Source organism: Choloepus didactylus, chromosome 6, assembly GCF_015220235.1.
Source record: "Choloepus didactylus isolate mChoDid1 chromosome 6, mChoDid1.pri, whole genome shotgun sequence".
Taxonomy (NCBI): domain Eukaryota; kingdom Metazoa; phylum Chordata; class Mammalia; order Pilosa; family Megalonychidae; genus Choloepus; species Choloepus didactylus.
The window spans coordinates 72,312,884-72,336,789 of NC_051312.1; the positions used below are offsets into that span (position 1 = coordinate 72,312,884).

General features: G+C 37.6%; 1 protein-coding gene across 2 annotated transcripts in view; it reads left to right on the plus strand.

Annotated features, from left to right (window-relative positions):
- SBF2 (SET binding factor 2) overlaps window positions 1–23,906 on the plus strand; it is a 696,898-nt gene that overhangs the window by 610,858 nt on the left and 62,134 nt on the right. For both annotated transcript variants that reach the window (XM_037839994.1, XM_037839995.1), the window contains exons 19-26: window positions 248–510; window positions 2,992–3,164; window positions 3,399–3,472; window positions 12,844–13,039; window positions 14,442–14,569; window positions 15,808–15,983; window positions 18,542–18,687; window positions 20,806–21,004. In XM_037839994.1, coding sequence (XP_037695922.1) covers window positions 248–510; window positions 2,992–3,164; window positions 3,399–3,472; window positions 12,844–13,039; window positions 14,442–14,569; window positions 15,808–15,983; window positions 18,542–18,687; window positions 20,806–21,004 — 1,355 coding nt within the window. The remainder of the gene's footprint in view (window positions 1–247; window positions 511–2,991; window positions 3,165–3,398; window positions 3,473–12,843; window positions 13,040–14,441; window positions 14,570–15,807; window positions 15,984–18,541; window positions 18,688–20,805; window positions 21,005–23,906) is intronic.

Genomic DNA, 23,906 nt, shown 5'->3' on the forward strand with positions numbered 1-23,906 from the left:
TAGCCATGAGAAACAGATCCATCTGTGCTCCATTTCTGCCCCCTGTCATTCTACTCAAGGTTTGCTGGATCTGGGAAGAAAGAAGACTGGGGCTGGTTTGTTGTTGTTGTTATTATGTTTTGTTTATATGTTTTCATTTCTGCTGATATGTGTGTGACAGAAAAATTATTAAAATATCTTCCATATTTTTTGAAGCTCATATGAAATGATGGATGTTCTCCTTTGATCGTGTTGTCTTGTTTTTTAGAATAGGCTTCCTGATGATCAATATCAGGAGAAGACAGCAATGGACCTGGCCGCCGAGCAGCTACGCCTTTGGCCTACTCTGAGCAAATCAACTCAGCAGGAGCTGGTGCAGCGTGAGGAAAGCACTGTTTTCAGTCAGGCCATTCACTTTGCAAACCTCATGGTCAATCTGCTGGTTCCACTAGACACAAGTAAAAACAAGCTTCTGAGAATATCTGCTCCAGCTGACTGGGAGAGTGGGAGCAACAGCATTGTCACCAACAGGTACTAAAACGTGAACACACAGGGAGACCCTCCTGCTCTTCTAGGGGCCAGCCTGGGTTTAGCAGAGAAAATAAAGCATTGTGGGGAGATATCTAAAAAATTAACCATTATTCCACATTTTCAGACTTGCTCAGCTCTTCTCTGTTAAGAGACCTTCACCTCATCCTACTGTTCTTAGCCACTTTCTCATATGCCCTTCTCTTTCGTAGTATGACTTTTTAAATATTTCACCCACTATTGATCCAGCCCTTCAGTCACCTACTGCCATAGCACTTTACAGAAAGCTCTCTGAAAAATTACAAGTGAGCTCCTTCTTGCCAAAGTAATTATTTGTTTTTCGGCCCGCCTTTTCCTCAACCTATCTATTGCAATTGCCTGTATTCATGTCCTTACCCCTGCCTGTTCTCAGCCTTCCAATGACTTCCTATACCTCTGAGAATAAAACCCAAGGTCTTTACCATGGCTCACAAGGCCTAACAGGATCTGGCCCCTGGCTACTGCTCTACTCTTATTCCCTGTCACTCTCTTGTCAACAGATCTGGTCTCCCTGCTGATGCTAATCCTCAAACTCTCCTAGCATGTTACTGCCTTAGGACCTTTGTACTTGCTGTTCCCTCAATCTGGATTACTCTTTCTCTAAATAGTCACAAGAATCACTCCCTCACCTCATTTAAGTCTCTACTCTAATGTCACCTATGCATTGAGGCTTTCATGACTTCCCTGCTTAAGTAGCACCTCCATCACTTTGTATCCCCTACCTTGGATTACTTTTCTTTCATGAGCTTTTCTATTATCTGATATCTTTTCATGTGTTTGCTTACTGTCTGTCTCCTTTGTTTTGTTCATCACTATATCGCCAGCATCTTTGCACGTATAGGGACTCAAAAGATATTTTGTTAAACAAATGATTAAATGAATGAATAAATGAATTGATCACCCCCACAGCAGTGAAATTCTACCCTTTAGGGTCTTCAGTGATGCTGAAACATCCTGGTAGTATTTCTAGCTCTCATAAATTATTCTTCTCAGGCTCTTTCAGGCAATTCCTCTTTCCTTCCTGTTCTCAATCCCTGTGCCGGAATCTTCCTATTCTGAAGGGTAGCTCATCCACAAGCCTGCATCTCCAGTCCCAACCTCTCAGTATCCCCAGGTACTTCATTTTTGCCAACAAAAGCTCAGAGTTTCTGGTCTTCTAGGCTAGACTACTTGTAGTCATATTGTGCACTGTACAGTCAACTGCACAGATCTCTTATTTCTCTCTATACAGGTTTCTAGTTCATCCTTTGCTTATTTGATGTGAATAACATAACCCAGTTCATAATAACTTCAAACCAGAATTATGTCACCTAGTTTTTTTTTTAATTGCTCTTTCTCTAGTTTATTCTGCTGTTACTGCAAAAAGAATCTTCCTGAAATACTTCATCACATTCCTTTCTTGCTCATAATCCCACAAGACTGTTTCATCAATTCTAGACTCATATACTTAATTTTTAAGATCTTTAATCTATCCACACTCTTTCTCCTCAGCTTTATTTCCTACTGATCATCAAGTTGACATCCACTGTGGCCATCAACAATATTTTCCTTTCCTTTTAAAGTTACCATTATAGATGGCCTCACTCTCTCAAAGTCTACATAGTGTGTAGCTAAAGCACCTAAGCTCTTTAATGTTTGGGGATGATGAGATGTGAATTTGCTGCTTAGTTTTACTTTAACATCAGTTCAGCTAATGCAGTTGGATTTGGAGGAAAGAGAACTAAGTAGGTTAGAACATGCAAAGGAGTCTTTCCATGGTTGGCAGTCTAAAAGAAGGCTTAGAAGGCAGGTAATATTTGTTTACTAGTGGGAGCTGAATAAGCAACAAGGGCAGGAATTGAGCTTTCACATTAGTTCCACTTCAAGTTTGTTCCCTTCTCTTGCATGATTGTATCATCTACAGAAGAAAGATGGCATCAGACTTGCCAAAGGGGTTGTGATTCACTCAGAGAGAGATAAATATTGACAAGAGAGGAGTTCATAGGACAGTTTTGTCCCTCCACTTGGAAGAATATGCTGTTTGCTGAAAAAAAGTTCTTTTATTTTGCCTACCAGTGAACATGTTTCCCAACTGCCAAAGATAGCTGTATTGCTTTGTCTGGCTGTATTTAGTAATTAACTTGGGAATACAAGTTTTCTTGGAAGGTTTAGGTATGAGATAATAAATGAAAGAGGTCCTCATTTGCTTTCTTTTCTGTGATTCCTGAGTTCCTTTTGGGAGAGTGACAGAAGGTATTCCTTACAAAAACAAACCTGGGTCCAAAGAACAGTGCCTGACAGTAGCTTTCAAACATGGGTAAGCAGACCATCATGTTTCACCACCATCACTTATAAAGCACCATGGAGTTAAGTGAGCCCCTTATTTGAGTATACATCTCTTTGAGTAAGTTTAATTAACTGTTGTGTTTGAGGACTGACCATAATTTCTCTCCTTGACTTTCTTAGTATTGCAGGAAGTGTTGCTGAGAGCTATGATACGGAGAGTGGGTTTGAAGATTCAGAGAATAATGACATTGCCAATTCTGTTGTGCGTTTCATTACCCGATTTATTGACAAGGTTTGTACAGAGAGTGGAGTTACTCAAGATCACATCAAGAGCCTTCATTGCATGATACCAGGTAATCAGTTTGCAGACATTAGAGACTTTGTATATCAGAGATAATTGAGTGAGACCTTTACTTGTTTGTGGGTCTACTTTCCCAACATAAGACCTGTACTGCTTGTCTTCCGTGTAGTTTAGCCATGCTATTTATTTATGTTCTGATTAGTTTTTAATTCCAAAATATTCCTAATTTTCTTTTTATTCTGTTTGTGTTTTACTCTTTCATTTTGAATATTCTGATTCTTCCTAGGAATTGTAGCTATGCACATTGAAACCCTAGAAGCAGTGCATCGAGAGAGTAGAAGACTTCCACCAATACAGAAGGTAATTATTCCAGACTGCATGCTTTCAGAGTGTAGTATCTCTTCTTAAAAACAGCAGCAGTAGACTGTTGTCCCCAGAAAGTTCCTTCTCTTAACCTTTTACAGAAACCAACTCCGGTTTTAATGATACATTAAACTTTCAGAGGAGTTTGTCATGTAAATCCTTATAAAAGAATACTGAAATAGGAGCAGTGCATTCAACAAAGGAGCAATAATAACCTCTTGTTGAGTCTACTTTTATAGGCAGGGCATAAATTATGAGGAGTTCTAACTTCCAAACCCAACCCAAGGATTTATGCCATACCTACTTCCAAAAAAAGATTTAAAGCACTTACCTTGGAGGCGGGGCAAGATGGCAGACTGGTGAGCTGTAAGTTTTAGTTACTCCTCCAGGAAAGTAGGTAAAAAGCCAGGAACTGCGTGGACTGGACACCACAGAGCAATCTGACTTTGGGCATACTTCATACAACACTCATGAAAACGTGAAACTGCTGAGATCAGCGAAATCTGTAAGTTTTTGCGGCCAGGGGACCCGCGCCCCTCCCTGCCAGGCTCAGTCCCGTGGGAGGAGGGGCTGTCAGCTCCGGGAAGGAGAAGGGAGAAGTGCAGTGGCTGCTCTTATCGGAAACTCATTCTACTGATTCAAACTCCAACCATAGATAGACTGAGACCAGACACCAGAGACTCTGAGAGCAGCCAGCCCAGCAGAGAGGAGACAGGCATAGGAAAAAAACAACACGAAAAACTCCAAAATAAAAGCGGAAGATTTTTGGAGTTCTGGTGAACATAGAAGGGGGAAGGGCAGAGCTCAAGCCCGAGCTCAGGCCCTGAGGCGCATATGCAAATCCCGAAGAAAAGCTGATCTCTCTGCCCTGTGGACCTTTCCTTAATGACCCTGGTTGCTTTGTCTATTAGCATTTCAATAACCCATTAGATCTCTGAGGAGGGCCGTTTTTTTTTTTGTTTTTTTTTTTTTAAATCCTTTTTTCTTTTTCTAAAACAATTACTCTAAGAAGCCCAATACAGAAAGCTTCAAAGAATTGCAATTTGGGCACGTCAAGTCAAGAGCAGAACTAAGAGAGCTCTGAGACAAAAGGCAATAATCCAGTGGCTGAGAAAATTCAATAAACAACACAACTTCCCAAGAAAAGGGGGGTGTCCGCTCACAGCCACCATCCTGGTGGACAGGAAACACTCCTGCCCATCGCCAGCCCCATAGCCCAGAGCTGCCCCAGACAACCCAGTGTGACGGAAGTGCTTCAAATAACAGGCACACACCACAAAACTGGGCGTGGACATTAGCCTTCCCTGCAACCTCAGCTGAATGTCCCAGAACTGGGAAGGTGGAGCAGTGTGAATTAACAAAGCCCCATTCAGCCATCATTTGAGCAGACTGGGAGCCTCCCTACACAGCCCAGCAGCCCAGAACTGCCCTGGGGGGACGGCACTCACCTGTGACATAGCACAGTCATCCCTCAACAGAGGACCCGGGGTGCACAGCCTGGAAGAGGGGCCCACTTGCAAGTCTCAGGAGCCATACGCCAATACCAAAGACTTGTGGGTCAGTGGCAGAGACAAACTGTGGCAGGACTGAACTGAAGGATTAGACTATTGCAGCACCTTTAAAACTCTAGGATCATCAGGGAGATTTGATTGTTAGGGCCACCCCCCCTCCCCGACTGCCCAGAAACACGCCCCACATACAGGGCAGGCAACACCAACTACACACGCAAGCTTGGTACACCAATTGGGCCCCACAAGACTCACTCCCCCACTCACCAAAAAGGCTAAGCAGGGGAGAACTGGCTTGTGGAGAACAGGTGGCTCGTGGACGCCACCTGCTGGTTAGTTAGAGAAAGTGTACTCCACGAACCTGTAGATCTGATAAATTAGAGATAAGGACTTCAGTAGGTCTACAAACCCTAAAAGAACCCTATCAAGTTCAGCAAATGCCACGAGGCCAAAAACAACAGAAAATTATAAAGCATATGAAAAAACCAGACGATATGGATAACCCAAGCCCAAGCACCCAAATCAAAAGACCAGAAGACACACAGCACCTAGACCACCTACTCAAAGAACTAAAGATGAACAATGAGACCATAGTACGGGATATGAAGGAAATCAAGAAGACCCTAGAAGAGCATAAAGAAGACATTGCAAGACTAAATAAAAAAATGGATGATCTTATGGAAATTAAAGAAACTGTTGACCAAATTAAAAAGATTCTGGACACTCATAGTACAAGACTAGAGGAAGTTGAACAACGAATCAGTGACCTGGAAGATGACAGAATGGAAAATGAAAGCATAAAAGAAAGAATGGGGAAAAAAATTGAAAAAATTGAAATGGACCTCAGGGATATGATAGATAATATGAAACGTCCAAATATAAGACTCATTGGTGTCCCAGAAGGGGAAGAAAAGGGTAAAGGTCTAGGAAGAGTATTCAAAGAAATTGTTGGGGAAAACTTCCCAAATCTTCTAAACAACATAAATACACAAATCATAAATGCTCAGCGAACTCCAAATAGAATAAATCCAAAAAAACCCACTCCGAGACATATACTGATCACACTGTCAAACATAGAAGAGAAGGAGCAAGTTCTGAAAGCAGCAAGAGAAAAGCAATTCACCACATACAAAGGAAACAGCATAAGACTAAGTAGTGACTACTCAGCAGCCACCATGGAGGCGAGAAGGCAGTGGCACGATATATTTAAAATTCTGAGTGAGAGGAATTTCCAGCCAAGAATACTCTATCCAGCAAAGCTCTCCTTCAAATTTGAGGGAGAGCTTAAATTTTTCACAGACAAAGAAATGCTGAGAGAATTTGCTAACAAGAGACCTGCCCTACTGGAGATACTAAAGGGAGCCCTACAGACAGAGAAACAAAGACAGGACAGAGAGACTTGGAGAAAGGTTCAGTACTAAAGAGATTCGGTATGGGTACAATAAAGGATATTAATAGAGAGAGGGAAAAATATGGCAAACATAAACCAAAGGATAAGATGGCCGATTCAAGAAATGCCTTCACGGTTTTAACGTTGAATGTAAATGGATTAAACTCCCCAATTAAAAGATATAGATTCGCAGAATGGATCAAAAAAAATGAACCATCAATATGTTGCATACAAGAGACTCATCTTAGACACAGGGACACAAAGAAACTGAAAGTGAAAGGATGGAAAAAAATATTTCATGCAAGCTACAGCCAAAAGAAAGCAGGTGTAGCAATATTAATCTCAGATAAAATAGACTTCAAATGCAGGGATGTTTTGAGAGACAAAGAAGGCCACTACATACTAATAAAAGGGGCAATTCAGCAAGAAGAAATAACAATCGTAAATGTCTATGCACCCAATCAAGGTGCCACAAAATACATGAGAGAAACACTGGCAAAACTAAAGGAAGCAATTGATGTTTCCACAATAATTGTGGGAGACTTTAACACAGCACTCTCTCCTATAGATAGATCAACCAGACAGAAGACCAATAAGGAAATTGAAAACCTAAACAATCTGATAAATGAATTAGATTTAACAGACATCTACAGGACATTACATCCCAAATCACCAGGATACACATACTTTTCTAGTGCTCACGGAACTTTCTCCAGAATAGATCATATGCTGGGACATAAAACAAGCCTCAATAAATTTAAAAAGATTGAAATTATTCAAAGCACATTCTCTGACCACAATGGAATACAATTAGAAGTCAATAACCATCAGAGACTTAGAAAATTCACAAATACCTGGAGGTTAAACAACACACTCCTAAACAATCAGTGGGTTAAAGAAGAAATAGCAAGAGAAATTGCTAAATATATAGAGACGAATGAAAATGAGAACACAACATACCAAAACCTATGGGATGCAGCAAAAGCAGTGCTAAGGGGGAAATTTATAGCACTAAACGCATATATTAAAAAGGAAGAAAGAGCCAAAATCAAAGAACTAATGGATCAACTGAAGAAGCTAGAAAATGAACAGCAAACCAATCCCAAACCAAGTAGAAGAAAAGAAATAACAAGGATTAAAGCAGAAATAAATGACATAGAGAACAAAAAAACAATAGAGAGGATAAATATCACCAAAAGTTGGTTCTTTGAGAAGATCAACAAGATTGACAAGCCCCTAGCTAGACTGACAAAAACAAAAAGAGAGAAGACCCATATAAACAAAATAATGAATGAAAAAGGTGACATAACTGCAGATCCTGAAGAAATTAAAAAAATTATAAGAGGATATTATGAACAACTGTATGGCAACAAACTGGATAACATAGAAGAAATGGACAATTTCCTGGAAACATATGAACAACCTAGACTGACCAGAGAAGAAATAGAAGACCTCAACCAACCCATCACAAGCAAAGAGATCCAATCAGTCATCAAAAATCTTCCCACAAATAAATGCCCAGGGCCAGATGGCTTCACAGGGGAATTCTACCAAACTTTCCAGAAAGAACTGACACCAATCTTACTCAAACTCTTTCAAAACATTCAAAAAAATGGAACACTACCTAACTCATTTTATGAAGCTAACATCAATCTAATACCAAAACCAGGCAAAGATGCTACAAAAAAGGAAAACTACCGGCCAATCTCCCTAATGAATATAGATGCAAAAATCCTCAACAAAATACTTGCAAATCGAATCCAAAGACACATTAAAAAAATCATACACCATGACCAAGTGGGGTTCATTCCAGGCATGCAAGGATGGTTCAACATAAGAAAAACAATCAATGTATTACAACACATTAACAAGTCAAAAGGGAAAAATCAATTGATCGTCGCAATAGATGCTGAAAAAGCATTTGACAAAATCCAACATCCCTTTTTGATAAAAACACTTCAAAAGGTAGGAATTGAAGGAAACTTCCTCAACATGATAAAGAGCATATATGAAAAACCCACAGCCAGCATAGAACTCAATGGTGAGAGACTGAAAGCCTTCCCTCTCAGATCAGGAACAAGACAAGGATGCCCGCTGTCACCACTGTTATTCAACATTGTGCTGGAAGTGCTAGCCAGGGCAATCCGGCAAGACAAAGAAATAAAAGGCATCCAAATTGGAAAAGAAGAAGTAAAACTGTCATTGTTTCCAGATGATATGATCTTATATCTAGAAAACCCTGAGAAATCGACGATACAGCTACTAGAGCTAATAAACAAATTTAGCAAAGTAGCGGGATACAAGATTAATGCACATAAGTCAGTAATGTTTCTATATGCTAGAAATGAACAAACTGAAGAGACACTCAAGAAAAAGATACCATTTTCAATAGCAACTAAAAAAATCAAGTACCTAGGAATAAACTTAACCAAAGATGTAAAAGACCTATACAAAGAAAACTACATAACTCTACTAAAAGAAATAGAAGGGGACCTTAAAAGATGGAAAAATATTCCATGTTCATGGATAGGAAGGCTAAATGTCATTAAGATGTCAATTCTACCCAAACTCATCTACAGATTCAATGCAATCCCAATCAAAATCCCAACAACCTACTTTGCAGACTTGGAAAAGCTAGTTATCAAATTTATTTGGAAAGGGAAGATGCCTCGAATTGCTAAAGACACTCTAAAAAAGAAAAACGAAGTGGGAGGACTTACACTCCCTGACTTTGAAGCTTATTATAAAGCCACAGTTGCCAAAACAGCATGGTACTGGCACAAAGATAGACATATAGATCAATGGAATCGAATTGAGAATTCAGAGATAGACCCTCAGATCTATGGCCGACTGATCTTTGATAAGGCCCCCAAAGCCACCGAACTGAGCCATAATGGTCTTTTCAACAAATGGGGCTGGGAGAGTTGGATATCCATATCCAAAAGAATGAAAGAGGACCCCTACCTCACCCCCTACACAAAAATTAACTCAAAATGGACCAAAGATCTCAATATAAAAGAAAGTACCATAAAACTCCTAGAAGATAATGTAGGAAAACATCTTCAAGACCTTGTATTAGGAGGCCACTTCCTAGACTTTACACCCAAAGCACAAGCAACAAAAGAGAAAATAGATAAATGGGAACTCCTCAAGCTTAGAAGTTTCTGCACTTCAAAGGAATTTCTCAAAAAGTTAAAGAGGCAGCCAACTCAATGGGAAAAAATTTTTGGAAACCATGTATCTGACAAAAGACTGATATCTTGCATATACAAAGAAATCCTACAACTCAATGACAATAGTACAGACGGCCCAATTATAAAATGGGCAAAAGATATGAAAAGACAGTTCTCTGAAGAGGAAATACAAATGGCCAAGAAACACATGAAAAAATGTTCAGCTTCACTAGCTATTAGAGAGATGCAAATTAAGACCACAATGAGATACCATCTAACACCGGTTAGAATGGCTGCCATTAAACAAACAGGAAACTACAAATGCTGGAGGGGATGTGGAGAAATTGGAACACTTATTCATTGTTGGTGGGACTGTATAATGGTTCAGCCACTCTGGAAGTCAGTCTGGCAGTTCCTTAGAAAACTAGATATAGAGTTACCATTCGATCCAGCGATTGCACTTCTCGGTATATACCCGGAAGATCGGAAAGCAGTGACACGAACAGATATCTGCACGCCAATGTTCATAGCAGCATTATTCACAATTGCCAAGAGATGGAAACAACCCAAATGTCCTTCAACAGATGAGTGGATAAATAAAATGTGGTATATACACACGATGGAATACTACGCGGCAGTAAGAAGGAACAATCTGGTGAAACATATGACAACATGGATGAACCTTGAAGACATAATGCTGAGCGAAATAAGCCAGGCACAAAAAGAGAAATATTATATGCTACCACTAATGTGAACTTTGAAAAATGTAAAACAAATGGTTTATAATGTAGAATGTAGGGGAACTAGCAGTAGAGAGCAATTAAGGAAGGGGGAACAATAATCCAAGAAGAACAGATAAGCTATTTAACGTTCTGGGGATGCCCAGAAATGACTATGGTCTGTTAATTTCTGATGGATGTAGTAGGAACAAGTTCACTGAAATGTTGCTATATTATGTAACTTTCTTGGGGTAAAGTAGGAACATGTTGGAAGTTAAGCAGTTATCTTAGGTTAGTTGTCTTTTTCTTACTCCCTTGTTATGGTCTCTTTGAAATGTTTTTTTATTGTATGTTTGTTTTCTTTTTAACTTTTTTTTTCATACAGTTGATTTAAAAAAGAAGGGAAAGTTAAAAAAAAAAAAAAGAAAAAAGAAAAAAGACAAACAAGGAAAAAAAAAAAAAAGATGTAGTGCCCCCTTGAGGAGCCTGTGGAGAATGCAGGGGCATTCGCTTACCCCACCTCCATGGTTGCTAACAAGACCACAGACATAGGGGACTGGTGGTTTGATGGGTTGAGCCCTCTACCATAAGTTTTACACTTGGGAAGACGGTTGCTGCAAAGAAGAGGCTAGGCCTCCCTATATTTGTGCCTAAGAGTCTCCTCCTGAATGCCTCTTTGTTGCTCAGATGTGGCCCTCTCTCTCTGGCTAAGCCAACTTGAAAGGTGAAATCACTGCCCTCCCCCCTACGTGGGACCAGACACCCAGAGGAGTGAATCTCCCTGGCAACGTGGAATATGACTCCCGGAGAGGAATGTAGACCCGGCATCGTGGGATGGAGAACATCTTCTTGACCAAAAGGGGGATGTGAAAGGAAATGAAATAAGCTTCAGTGGCAGAGAGATTCCAAAACGAGCCGAGAGATCACTCTGGTGGGCACTCTTACGCACACTTTAGACAACCCTTTTTAGGTTCTAAAGAATTGGGGTAGCTGGTGGTGGATACCTGAAACTATTAAACTACAACCCAGAACCCATGAATCTCGAAGACAGTTGCATAAAAATGTAGCTTATGAGGGGTGACAATGGGATTGGGAATGCCATAAGGACCAAACTCCACTTTGTCTAGTTTATGGATGGATGTGTAGAAAAGTAGGGGAAGGAAACAAACAGAGAAAGGTACCCAGTGTTCTTTTTTACTTCAATTGCTCTTTTTCACTCTAATTATTATTCTTGTTATTTTTGTGTGTGGGCTAATGAAGGTGTCAGGGATTGATTTAGGTGATGAATGTACAACTATGTAATGGTACTGTAAACAATCGAAAGTACAATTTGTTTTGTATGACTGCGTGGTATGTGAATATATCTCAATAAAATGATGATTAAAAAAAAAATAAAAAAAAAAAATAAAGCACTTACCTTAAAAGCACCAGATTCCTGAATCTGGTTGTATATCACGAGCAGCTTGAAAGTGTATTAAAAATCCAGAGTCCAAGCCCCACACCAGCCTCCTGAATTGGAGTACCTTGGGACATGGCCTGGGAATCTGTATTTTAATAAGCCTCCAAGATTATTTTTCAGCTAGTCTAGCACAAGTCTATGGACTAGGGTTCAGTGTGCTATCACCCATATAATACAACTATTCAAAATAAATTCAAAGGAGAGATCAAAAATCAGATAGATAGGAAAGATAATTCTGTCAAAAATGTGAGATACAATGATTATTATACTTTGACTTTATAGTTAACTCTGAGCCTCTTAGACCCAGCAAAAGCATAATGCTGAATTATATATATTTTTATTGCCTAGGAAATAATAAGCTTATTAGACCTTAAAGAGAGATGGAATTTTTTCCTAGCACTCTATTCTTCAGGAAAGTGTGATGTGGTTCCTCATATAAAGAATATTGTGTAAGGATTTCCTAAGATGTATTAATCATCAATAAATGCCAGGAAGGCCATATCTTTTTAAAGATTCATCCACTTTTTTTTAAGTATTAGTTTTTTCAGTTTATAAAACTAATAATGCTCTTTGTATTAAATTCAAACATTAAAGAAATATGCATTGGATAAAGTGAAAGTCCTCCATGCGCCTCCCCCCCAACCCCTGCCATCCTCACTTCCACCCTTACCCATGATGTCACCACCTTCAACAGTTTGGTTCATAATCTTACAACTTTTTTTTCTTTTTCCAAAAATGATATCGAATTATATATACTAGTTTGCAACCTCCTTCTTTTTTTTCACTTAACAAAGTATTCTGGATATCTTTCTATATTAAGATCTACATATAGTTCGTCTTCATTTTTTTAATGGCTATAAAATGTTTAATTGACTAAATGTTTCAAACATTTGAGTTATTTCTAATGATTTCACATTTAACAAGCAATGCTGCAAAGAACCTTTTTCACATTTGGATGCTAAAACCCCCCTTTCTGCATCTTTTGGAATCTGTCTTGTCATTTTGGCTACCTGGAAATTCTGACTGAAGCTTTTTAGGTCTGTAACTAAAAAAATAACCTTGGTCTGAGTGTTGGAAACCCACAAGAGTTATGTTTAAAATACTTTTCTCTGTTGTTAGCCCAAGATTCTTAGACCTGCTTTACTGCCAGGAGAAGAAATTATTTGTGAAGGTCTTCGAGTTCTACTGGATCCTGACGGAAGAGAAGAGGCCACTGGAGGCCTTCTTGGAGGCCCTCAGCTCCTGCCAGCAGAAGGAGCCTTGTTCCTCACCACCTACAGAATTCTGTTCAGAGGGATTCCCCACGATCAGCTAGGTACGGCTCATAATGTGCCATCAGAACTTGGACATCTATATGGTGGTACATGAGGTTTTGATTCAGGCTTCTGGGCAGATCATTTCAGATTCAAAGTAAACCTTTTGCCACATAGGTATTTTGGGGGGTAGTTTAGTTCTGTCAACAGCCAATGATAATTTGGATTATAGATTTTTGCTTGAAGAACCAAGGGAATCTTCTAAACAGTAAATCAAGGCTTCATTCACTGAAATGACCATAATTGCATACAGCAGAGTATTGCGACCTAGGTATATTCACAGTGTCCAGCTGTTAAATATGCCTCCTGTTGACTTGCTCTAGCTTTCAGGTTCTACAGTTAACTGTAAACTAAGGTCTTCTAGACATATGATTCCTTTGTGAAAGGATATGCTAAGCACGACAGGGTTGTGCAGCACAATTTCAACTAACCCCACTTCCTTCTTAGCAGACAACTTATATTCACTAAACTCCCTCAACTTCTATTTCTACCTGTTTTCTCATACACTATACAACCTTCTATATTAGAAAGCAATAGCATGCCCTAGCCAGACATAATCCTCTTTATCTTTTTAAAGTCACCATAGTCTTTATATAAAATATTCTGGGTGGTGGGCACAGCAGTATAAGGTTTTGGGTAAAACTATTGGACTCCATGTTAAGAAGCTCAGATTTAGATCCTGGCTCTGCTATTGACCAATCTTAATAGCTTAAGTAAATCACCTAACATCTCTGGATTTCAGTTTCCTCTTTTATAAGATTAGGGAATTGGGCTTTATTAGTGGTAATTCAGTGGTTCTCAACTGTAGCTCTCTAACAGAGGCTCCATGTGTACTACTTCTTTTCTAGACCCTTATCTTCATATCCTAGGGTACAGATCAGCCATGTGATAAATAATTTTATTTCCCCAACCTTACTTTAATATTTAAACTCCTAAAAATCTTACGCCTAAACTCCAGTCTTGTATCTTTCTAAGGCAGATATACATAACACAACACTTTTTACCACATATGGAAACAAACTTTAAAGTTTAAAACTTTAAAAACCTTCCCAATTCTGCTTTATTGTTACATTAAATATCTTGGATGTCTTTTCAGTATTTGAGGATGCTTCTTTTCCTTGTATAAAACCTACACTTCCTGTAAGATTTCCTTAAACCAGGTAATCTTATGAGGCACACAATAGGTTGGGAGGTGGAAAGAAGGCAGACAGACTGGGAAGGGATTGTGTCAAGGAGTGCATTGCTATACTATAAAATTAATGAATGATCTTTTCTCTCACTGAATTCCTGGACACTGCCCTCTTCAGATACTTTTCTCCATGGAGGCTGACAAAGTAAGCAGCAGAGACTCTAATAGTGAGCCATAAATTGTCATTATTAAGTCTGTGTCCTGTCTTCCTACAGTTGGTGAGCAGACAGTTGTGCGGAGCTTTCCGATTGCCTCCATCACCAAGGAGAAGAAGATCACAATGCAGAACCAGCTACAGCAGAACATGCAAGAAGGATTGCAGATAACATCAGCATCATTTCAGGTATTGGGAAAGACAGCTATTCAATCATTTGAAAGTTCTCTACAAACCTGATGATTCCACTTTCCATGATCAGAAATTGGAGGATGAGGATGAGAAGAACTGGACGATCTGGGAAGATAGTCTTCAACTGAGTAAACTCATTAATAGTCTTGGGTTTCATCCTTCATTTCCTGAGCTCCATAGCCAACTCAGAGTACCAACAGGTTTTATCTATCAATAGTTAGTGATCTGAGAAACTCAAACACACAGAATTGGCTTTTGTTCTCTGCCAAGTCATGCCACAATTTGTGTTTGATAAAGCCCTTAGATAAAAAGCAATTCTCTTAGCATCTGTTTCAAAAGGAAATACCCTATGGCTCTTCTGTGGATAAGGTAAAACTGAGAAGTATGACTAGGGCTAAAGTATGACTGGTACTAAATGAATAACCCTTGACAAAGCAAGGATTTTTCCAGGGGCTCTGAACATATCATAATTTGTGTAATTACTGATGTACCCAGACACTGGAAGAAGTGATCTTTTTTCAGTTTTTCCTTTTTTTAAAATTCTCAGTCTGTGATACTTTGTTTTTCCCCTTCTTCATGCCTTGTCTCTGTTTTCTCAGATTTCAAGGGCTCCAGTTCTTGCCTCATTCTGTGCAGTGAAGGAGCCTTCCCTCCTAGCTCCATGTGCCAATCATGTGAAATGTTGAAGTTCCTGGTCTTTAGGCCCCAGACCCTCTCCCATCATCTGTGTGCAGTGACCTCCTAGGGATTTGCTCACTGTTCCGCCTGCCAGAAAACTCTAAACTGGGACATTGCCTCACTGTGTTAGTTAGGATTCTAGCCAAACCAATTTTTTTTTTCTTCCTGGGTTTATACTATCTCCAGGGTTCAGAAGGAACCTTATTAGACCAGATTCTCTACCTAGAACCTACAGTTGAAAAAGGAGAAAGGCATGTTTGTTACTTCAGCCACTACAAGTTAATTTCCTCATCCCATCCCATTATAGAAGAGAGAGTCTTGAAGAAAACCAACCTCAAAATACGTAATTTATCTTGCCAGCTAAATATCTATGGCAAGTAAGCCTCTCTAAGCCTCATTTTTTTTTTTTTCATTTTTAAAATTAAATGACTGTGTTACATGATTTCCAAGGTCCCTTCAACCGCCAAGTCTTGTTATTTCGTTATTTCAGTAATTTGGGGAAAAGACATCTGGAAATCTTTAATGTTTCTGATGTGTTTAATTTCTTTTGCCTTTAGTTGATTAAAGTAGCATTTGATGAAGAAGTGAGTCCAGAAGTAGTAGAGATCTTTAAGAAGCAACTGATGAAATTCCGTTATCCTCAGTCCATTTTTAGCACCTTTGCTTTTGCTGCTGGACAAACTACCCCACAGATAATTTTACCCAAACAGAAAGAAAAGAATACTTCCTTCCGGTAAGAGGAGAAAAAAAAAATCTCTTAATTCCAGCACCCCCATATTTGATTGTCAAGTGAAGTGACCCATCCTTTGTGTCAGTGTGTACGTGATTGCGCTTTTTGTTTACTATTCTGTCAAGCCCCACAGGACCAATCTCATAAAGTTATGGAACAACAACATTGCCATATGTAACAAGTTTCAAAAAACTAAAAACCGTAAGAGGCTTTGACTCTCATATCCATTACTCATAATGCATTTTTAGAATGTGAAATTCTATTTTCCCTTTTTTCCTGTATTGATCACTTTGTAACTGCCTCTAAGTAGTCCTGGGATATTTTATCAATATCAGTTTTGCTTTGATCTAGAGAAAGAAGCCTTTATTTTCTTTTTTTTTCTTTTTCTTTTTTCTTGTAACTTTTTTATTTTGAAGTAATTCCAAACTTACAGAAAAGTTGCAATAGTACAAAAATTCCTATGCATCTTTTTCCAAGAGTCACCAATTATTTATATTTTGCTCCATTTGCTTTATTATTCTCTCTCTCATCTATATATTTTTTCTGAACCATTTGAGTTGTATGCAGAATGCTCTTTTATCCTTAAACATATCAGTGTATATTTCCTAAGAACAAAGGCATTATTATCTTATGTAATCTATAATGCAGTATTCAAAATTAGGAAATGTAACATTGATATAATACTTTTATCTAACCCAGAGTTCTTATTCAAATTTTGTTAATGACCTCAATAATGCTCTTTAAAACTACTTTTTTTTTTTTCCTGTCCCAAGATCCGATCCAGGATCAGGCATTGCATTTAGTTGTCCTGTTGCTTTAGTAGGAGACCTTTTTTCCTGATGAAAGGTTTTGGGAATTTATTTTGAAACTTTTCAATTTTAGTTATTATAAAATAGCAATTATTTTTAATTTCTCTTAAATCATTGATAAAATATAGTTACTAAAATTTTAGTTCATTTGCATCATTAATTGCCTGGAATTTTGGCATCTGCTAGTACAAATGACATACAAGTGAAAACATGGCAGACTTTGGAAAACATGCCTTTCCTTTGCCTGAAAGTGAGTTAGTCTGGTGATTATAGAGGATTTGAGGTTCCAGATAATGTGTCATTTCTCAATTGCATAGTTTGCCACCTGTACCGCTGTTACCTGGTACACAAAGGAGACCATGAATATCCAAGTAGGAGCATGAACAGCTTCCTGGGTCATTTACAATGAGCCAAGCTTCTTGCCCTAGCACTGTGGAGTCACAGAGAAGCCTAAGATATTCATTATCCCTGCCTTCTGTAGAAAAAGCAAAGCTTTGCCTGGCTTTTTAGGCTTAGAAACTGTCAGAAATCTTTGTGTGTGTGTGTGTATGTACATACTTGCAGCTATATTTGTATCAAGCCTATTGTACCCAGCTACAACAGTGACACAGCAATTTTAGAATTTGAAACATCCTAGAATTGCCTTGAGTATATGAAACTGAGGCAAGAAACGTAACTTAGAAAAATTTTTAAATCCCATTGAATTTATTTTGTAACACCCTTATTGACTTACAATAGATTTAATTTAGAAAAAAATCAGTATTTCATATTTCCAACAATTATCTAAAACATGTTTCATAACCTTGAGGTTTACATTTCAGATGACTCTGGATAGGGTCAATAAAACTATTTGACATTAAAGGAATTTTTTTCACTTTTCACCAAATGGCAAGAAGTCACAATATAGAATTCTGTTCTTTGTGGTAGAGAAGAGTATAATGAAAAACAATCTTACTTGAAACTTTCCCCTCAATCTGACTAGTCAGGACATAGGTTCTTTGTTTAGTTCTCTGGGTTGTAAATTCTGCGTCCCCAGATTTTCTATCAGCAACAAAAGGTAAACTATTTGAATAAATAAAATACTTTTAGGTCCAAGTGGTTTGCATCCTAGTATCCTTTTAATTGTAGCTGATTCTCAAAGGGATAGTCAAATTTCTGATTTCTTAGTTTTTTTCCTCCCAAAAAGGAAATAATATTATTCTTCTCCATATCTTAAAAGGTTTATTGCTAGTTAGTGGCATGACACTACACATACATACTCAAAACATTTAAGACCTAGATAAAGGTGTTGCCAACTATAATTGTCATATGATCTCAAAGAAAGGCCCAAGTGCTAGTAGAAAAGAGAATTTGGATCAGTAGAGAAGGGAGCAGGCCAGTTTTCCATGCAGGCGTACTTCCACCAGCATGGTTTCTGGGTACTGTAGAGGCATGTGGCATAGATAACCAGGGCAGTGGGGCTGGGGCATCCTTGACCAAAAACCCAACCAAGGAGTTTAGATTTGGGATGATAAGTAGACTATGTCCCATATTAGGTTCTTGGACTTTTTTCCCAAAGCAGTGTCCTGATAACAGTGGTATTTTATAGGAAATTAGCTGGGCAAACCTATAAAAATTGATCTAAAAAAGGACTTAATAAAGATCTGGACAATACAGAATGGAGAGAAACAACTTGAGCTATGTAGATGTCAAAAAATTATAAGTGGTATCTTCATATGAAATTGACATTCTCTTTGGCTTGTTGACTTATAGCACCTTCTCAAAAACAATTGTGAAAGGTGCCAAACGGGCAGGAAAAATGACAATTGGGCGGCAGTATTTATTGAAGAGGAGGACAGGGACAATTGTGGAAGAGAGAGTGAATCGTCCTGGATGGAATGAAGAAGATGACATATCAGGTATATAAGAACTCTATTTTTTCTTCATGATTAAATTTCTTTCTTATATGAATAGGAATAAGAGACTAAGATATAAAGTTGCACTTAAACCTTGACTCATAAAAACCTAGATCTTGTCAGAATATATGAGGCATTTACCAGCTTCTCCGAACTGGAAAAAAAAAAATGTGTTTTCGAAATATTCCCTTGTTCAGATAAGATTTTGTTAAATTTTACTTTTTACTAAATCTATACAGCTGATTATCCGTTTTTACATGAGTCTCATTAAAGGGAGAAAGAAGGAAACCTGTTGCGTGGGAATTTTAGGGATAGAGTAGTCTTCTGTACCTTAATTCTTATGGTATTTGAAGATGTGGGTTTTGGGTAAGAACATTGTAGGTGCTCTTAATCAAGACGGGGGGGCAGAAGGTGAAGCAATTCTTACATGATAAGAGAAAAACACCTGCTAAATATTTAAGAGAACAGAATTTGGGAAACTGAGATGCCTCTCAGTTAGGAAAATAGTGGCTAAAAGCAGTAGCAAAGTGTCTAATTAAATGACTGTTTCCTATTCTTAACTCAATATGCTTATGAAATTAGCGCTAGAGGATATCTGATCTAATAGCAGGCAGAAAACCATTGCACCCTTCTCCTGCTCAGGATCTTAGAATCATCATCAGTGATTATATAACTACCACTACTATGAGTAATAATAATATTAATAATAAAAAGAAAACATTTTTAAAAAGAGAGAGACCTAATCTCTAGAGATATCACTGGGTAATTGATTGATCCATTTTAGTTAGCTAGAATAAAGAACCTATTTGGTTTTATCTGTTTGCATGCATGCCTTTGAGAATGTGTGTATGAAACCTGCCTCTGGAGACAAAGACCCACCATTACATTACTGAAATGACCATATTTTGGTGCCCTGGCCTCTTCCCAGACATGTGGAAAGCCACAGAAGAATCACTGCTACCCGTTACTATTGACTCTTCTAGTCTAAAGTGGAACAAAAACTATCTTTTTATGATGGTTATTCCCAGAAAGACCAAATTATATAATGGTTTTTGCTCCTTTGAAAATAAAAATCCCAAACAAAACTGATAACCTGAATGCATTGCATTATGAAGCTCACATATAAAAACACAAGGTCTTATATTTGTAGGAATGAGCTGATGGTTTTATTCTTTTTTTCTTTTATCTTCTTTTTTAGTTTAAGAGAGTCACATCTTTCCCTTGGACATTGGTACTTTGAGTACATTTCCGAAGACTTTAAAAACTTGATTTAACTTCTCTCACTTTAAAAACAAATAGAAAAGTAAATTAGGACTGTTTTTAATGTGCAATATATTTTTTTTTATTTTTTAGTTAGAACATGCTGTACCAATTAGGAATGTTTTTTTTAACCCTCCCTAAAATGCTTGATTGTTGGATAAATTCTTTCCACATCTACAATCTTAAAGGATTCTGTAACCTGTGATTGTAAAACTATGAGGGAGTTTCCCACGTATACCAACCACATCATCTGACAAAAATATTTCCAAGAAAAATGCACAATTTCTTTATACTTCTCTTAGAAAAGAAAGCTCTTTTCCCACTAATGAACTACTCGTTAATATGGAAATTTGCAAGAAAAAAAGCTTATGCTCTGAAAAGTTAACTGAAACCTGGATGATACATTTTTGTATTGATCATATTAAAGGTAAATTTTACTGACAGTTTGGCCTCCAGTATATTAGGTTTAGTAATTTTATACTGCCCTAAATAGAAATCACTACAATTTGTCATTAAAAAACAAGTCTGATTGAAACAGAAAAATATGAGTAATAAATTCAAAATTATATTATTTTTAGAAATTATGTATAGGATATTATTTCTCACATTTAAGTTAAGTTGAACTCCTGAGAATTCATTTCCTGACTTCCATTATTGTTTTAATATATGTTTGAGTAGAATGATTCTTCATATAATTTCTATGATTCTTCATAGAAATTACATGATTTAATTTGTGATATACACAGTACCTGTATCCCTAATATAAACCTCCCCTGGGTTAAGGGGTCTTCTTCAAAAGGAAATTTTTAATCTCTACTTTGAGTTACATCATTTCTTCAAAACCTGTTTCTCTCATCACAGTTTCAGATGATAGTGAACTCCCCGCAAGTACCACTCTGAAGGCCTCAGAGAAGTCTACGATGGAACAGTTAGTGGAAAAAGCTTGTTTCAGAGACTATCATCGTTTAGGTTTGGGAACTATAAGTGGCAGCTCTTCACGTTCAAAACCAGAGTATTTTCGAATCACTGCCTCCAACAGGATGTATTCACTCTGCCGGAGGTGAGTCTATTAACTGGCCCAAAAAAGAGACCCCATTTCCTTTTTTTTCATTTTTATCTCGAATGGACTGTTTGTATCCACAGCCCAAAGGCAGATAAATATGCCAGAAAATATAAAGAAAGTCTCCAGGGATATAAGTGTGTTTAAGGGGTATTTTTTATGCAGCACAAGCAGGCATCTCACTGGAATTCTCAGAAGTACAATTACATCTCAGAACAGTATCTATATGACAGCAGAAAGTAGAAAGTAAAGTTCTTGCTACCGACATGAAAACCCCTTTGGTTGTCTTTCTCTTGCCAGTTTGCCTCTGTTCTAGCATGCCTGAAGAAAACTTGGAGTAAGAATAGGATTTTGCCAGGCAGGTAAGAGAAATGAGAGTCTGGTGTAGGCCAGAAGTCCGCAAGCTTTTTCTGTAAAAGGCCAGAGAGTCAATAGTTTCAGTTTTGCAGGCTATACAGTCCTGATCATAACTACTCAGCTGTACTGCAAAAGCAGCCATAGAGAGTAACTGAGTGAATGCGCAGGGCCGTATTTGGCCCAAGGACTGAAATTTGTTGACACAGGTATAGGCAGGGTTTTCTTAAACTGTCTAACTAGAATATTTTCTAGGGAATAGAATGTAAATGAACACATTTTCTTTTTTTTTTTACTCTTTTCATCTCTCAACTGTTTTTTAAACAGCACTAGCCTATGGTTTACTAAATGTAAATATGTATTTTTTAAAACAACATTTCCACCATCCACGAGTTTAGTCATTTTCATCTCCAAGTAAGTTGTTTTCTTTGCATTTATCATTTCCTGCCTTGATTAAATAGAATAATTGTTCTAAATTGTAAATTTTGTATGCATTTAGAAAGTGATCTTACTGTTACTTTATTCTTGAAGAATTATAGCCATCTCATCTTCAATGATGATTTAAATTTACAAATATCAACGTGAAACTCAAGAAACAAGTACTGAAAAGTTGGGACGCTATTGAGTATGCAGTAATTTTCCTCATATTCCCTGTCATTCTAACTAAATTCTCTTTGTACAGAAGTATAAGTGGTGTCATCGACTATGATGTTCTGTATTTGGGAAGCTTGCTATCATATTATGCCTGCCAGTGACAAGACAGGCCCAATAATCATTGCAGTCAGAAACAGTCAGAAATTTTAGTAGACTCCTTATTGGAACACTTATTAAAAAGCATTTGTGGTGGTGTAAATAACATATTCATCAAGCTATTAGAAGGAAGCAAATGGAATAATAAAATTAAAATCTCTAAAAAGGCAAGAAAGGAGATAAAAGAAACATAGTAAGGTGAGACAAATGGAAAGCAAGTAATAAGATGGTAGGTTTAAATTCAAATTTGAATTAATATAATTAAACCCATTAGTTGTAAATGAACTAAATGCTCAAATTAATGATTGTCAGAATGTTTTTTTTTTTAGAAAAAAAAGCTTTATTCTGCTTTTAAGGGACATAGCTAAATTTTAAGAACACAAAAACATTCAAAGTAAAAGGATAGAAAAATATATCATGCAAAACTACCTTTAAAAGCTGTTATCACTATATTAATATTAAAGTTGATTTTGTTTTTGTGTTTGCCTTCAAAATATATTTTAAAATAAAAAGCATTACTAGAGATAAAAAAAGACACTTCAAATGACAGTGACAAAAGTTCATTTCACACAGAATAATTCATTCTGATCAAGGGGAGTTTATTACTGGAATATAGAACTGGCTTAATCTTTTGAAAATAAATCAGTGTAATTTATCACATTAACAGAAGAAGAAAGAAAAATATATAATGCTTCATTATATACAGCAAAGCATTTTATAAAATTTAATATACATTATTTCTTTTTTTGTTGTTTTTAAGAAAAGAACTCTTAGCACATTAGAAAGAGAAGTAAAACTCCTTGACCTTCCGAATGGCTAAAACTGAAAAGACTGACAGCTCAAGGTGCTAGTAAGGATGTTGAGCAAGTGGAACCACGTTGGGAAATTGTCTGGCAGCATCTACTAACACTTAATATATTCATACCCCATAACCCAGCAAATTCCTCTCCTAGGAGGAGTGGCATTTCCAACAGAAATGCATATGCACCCCCAAAAGCCATCTATAAGAATGTTCATGGCAACGTTATTCTTAATAGCCAAAACTGGAAAACACTCAAAGTCTATCGACAGAAAAATGGAAGAATAAATTGTAGTACAATCACAAAATGGAATGCTATGCAGTAATGAAAATGAACAATCTACAGCTGTATACAATAGCATGGATGGATCTCACAAACATAATGTGGAGCAAAAGAAGCCAGAATGAAAGAATACATTGTGTTGATTCTTATCATCTAAATTTCAAAACAAGACAAAACTCAGATCTGTGTTGTTAGCAGTTGGGATATAGTAGTAAACTTTAAGGAGAAAGGAGGAATTGGGAGGAGACACGAGGGAATCTTCTTAGATATTGGTAATGATCCATTTCTTAACCTAGGTGATAGTGACTTTGATTTCTTTTTGTGATGATCCCTTTATGTTTTGAGCGCTTGTCTGTATGTATGTTATTCTTTGATTGGCAAGTTTCCACAGCAGCTCCTGAAGCCCAAGTCTAGCTGTTCAGGCTTACTCTGGATCCCTGACCTGAAGACTCTAGATAGTAGGTTAGGGTGGGTGGCAGGGTGAATGGATGTATCTTTCATCGCTGAGTGAGACCGGTGCTGAACATAGCCTCTACTGCTCTATCCAGCCCATGTCTGGGAACAGGAGAGCCTTAGACCCTCTGTGTATCAGAGAATGGTCTGAGGTGCTGATGTTAGTGGAAGGAGGAGGGGGCAGCCCACTGCAGTGGGGCGGTGAGGGAAATGGACTGATTCTGTCCTAAGTACTGAAGCAGCTCCTGAAGCCATTAAATGTT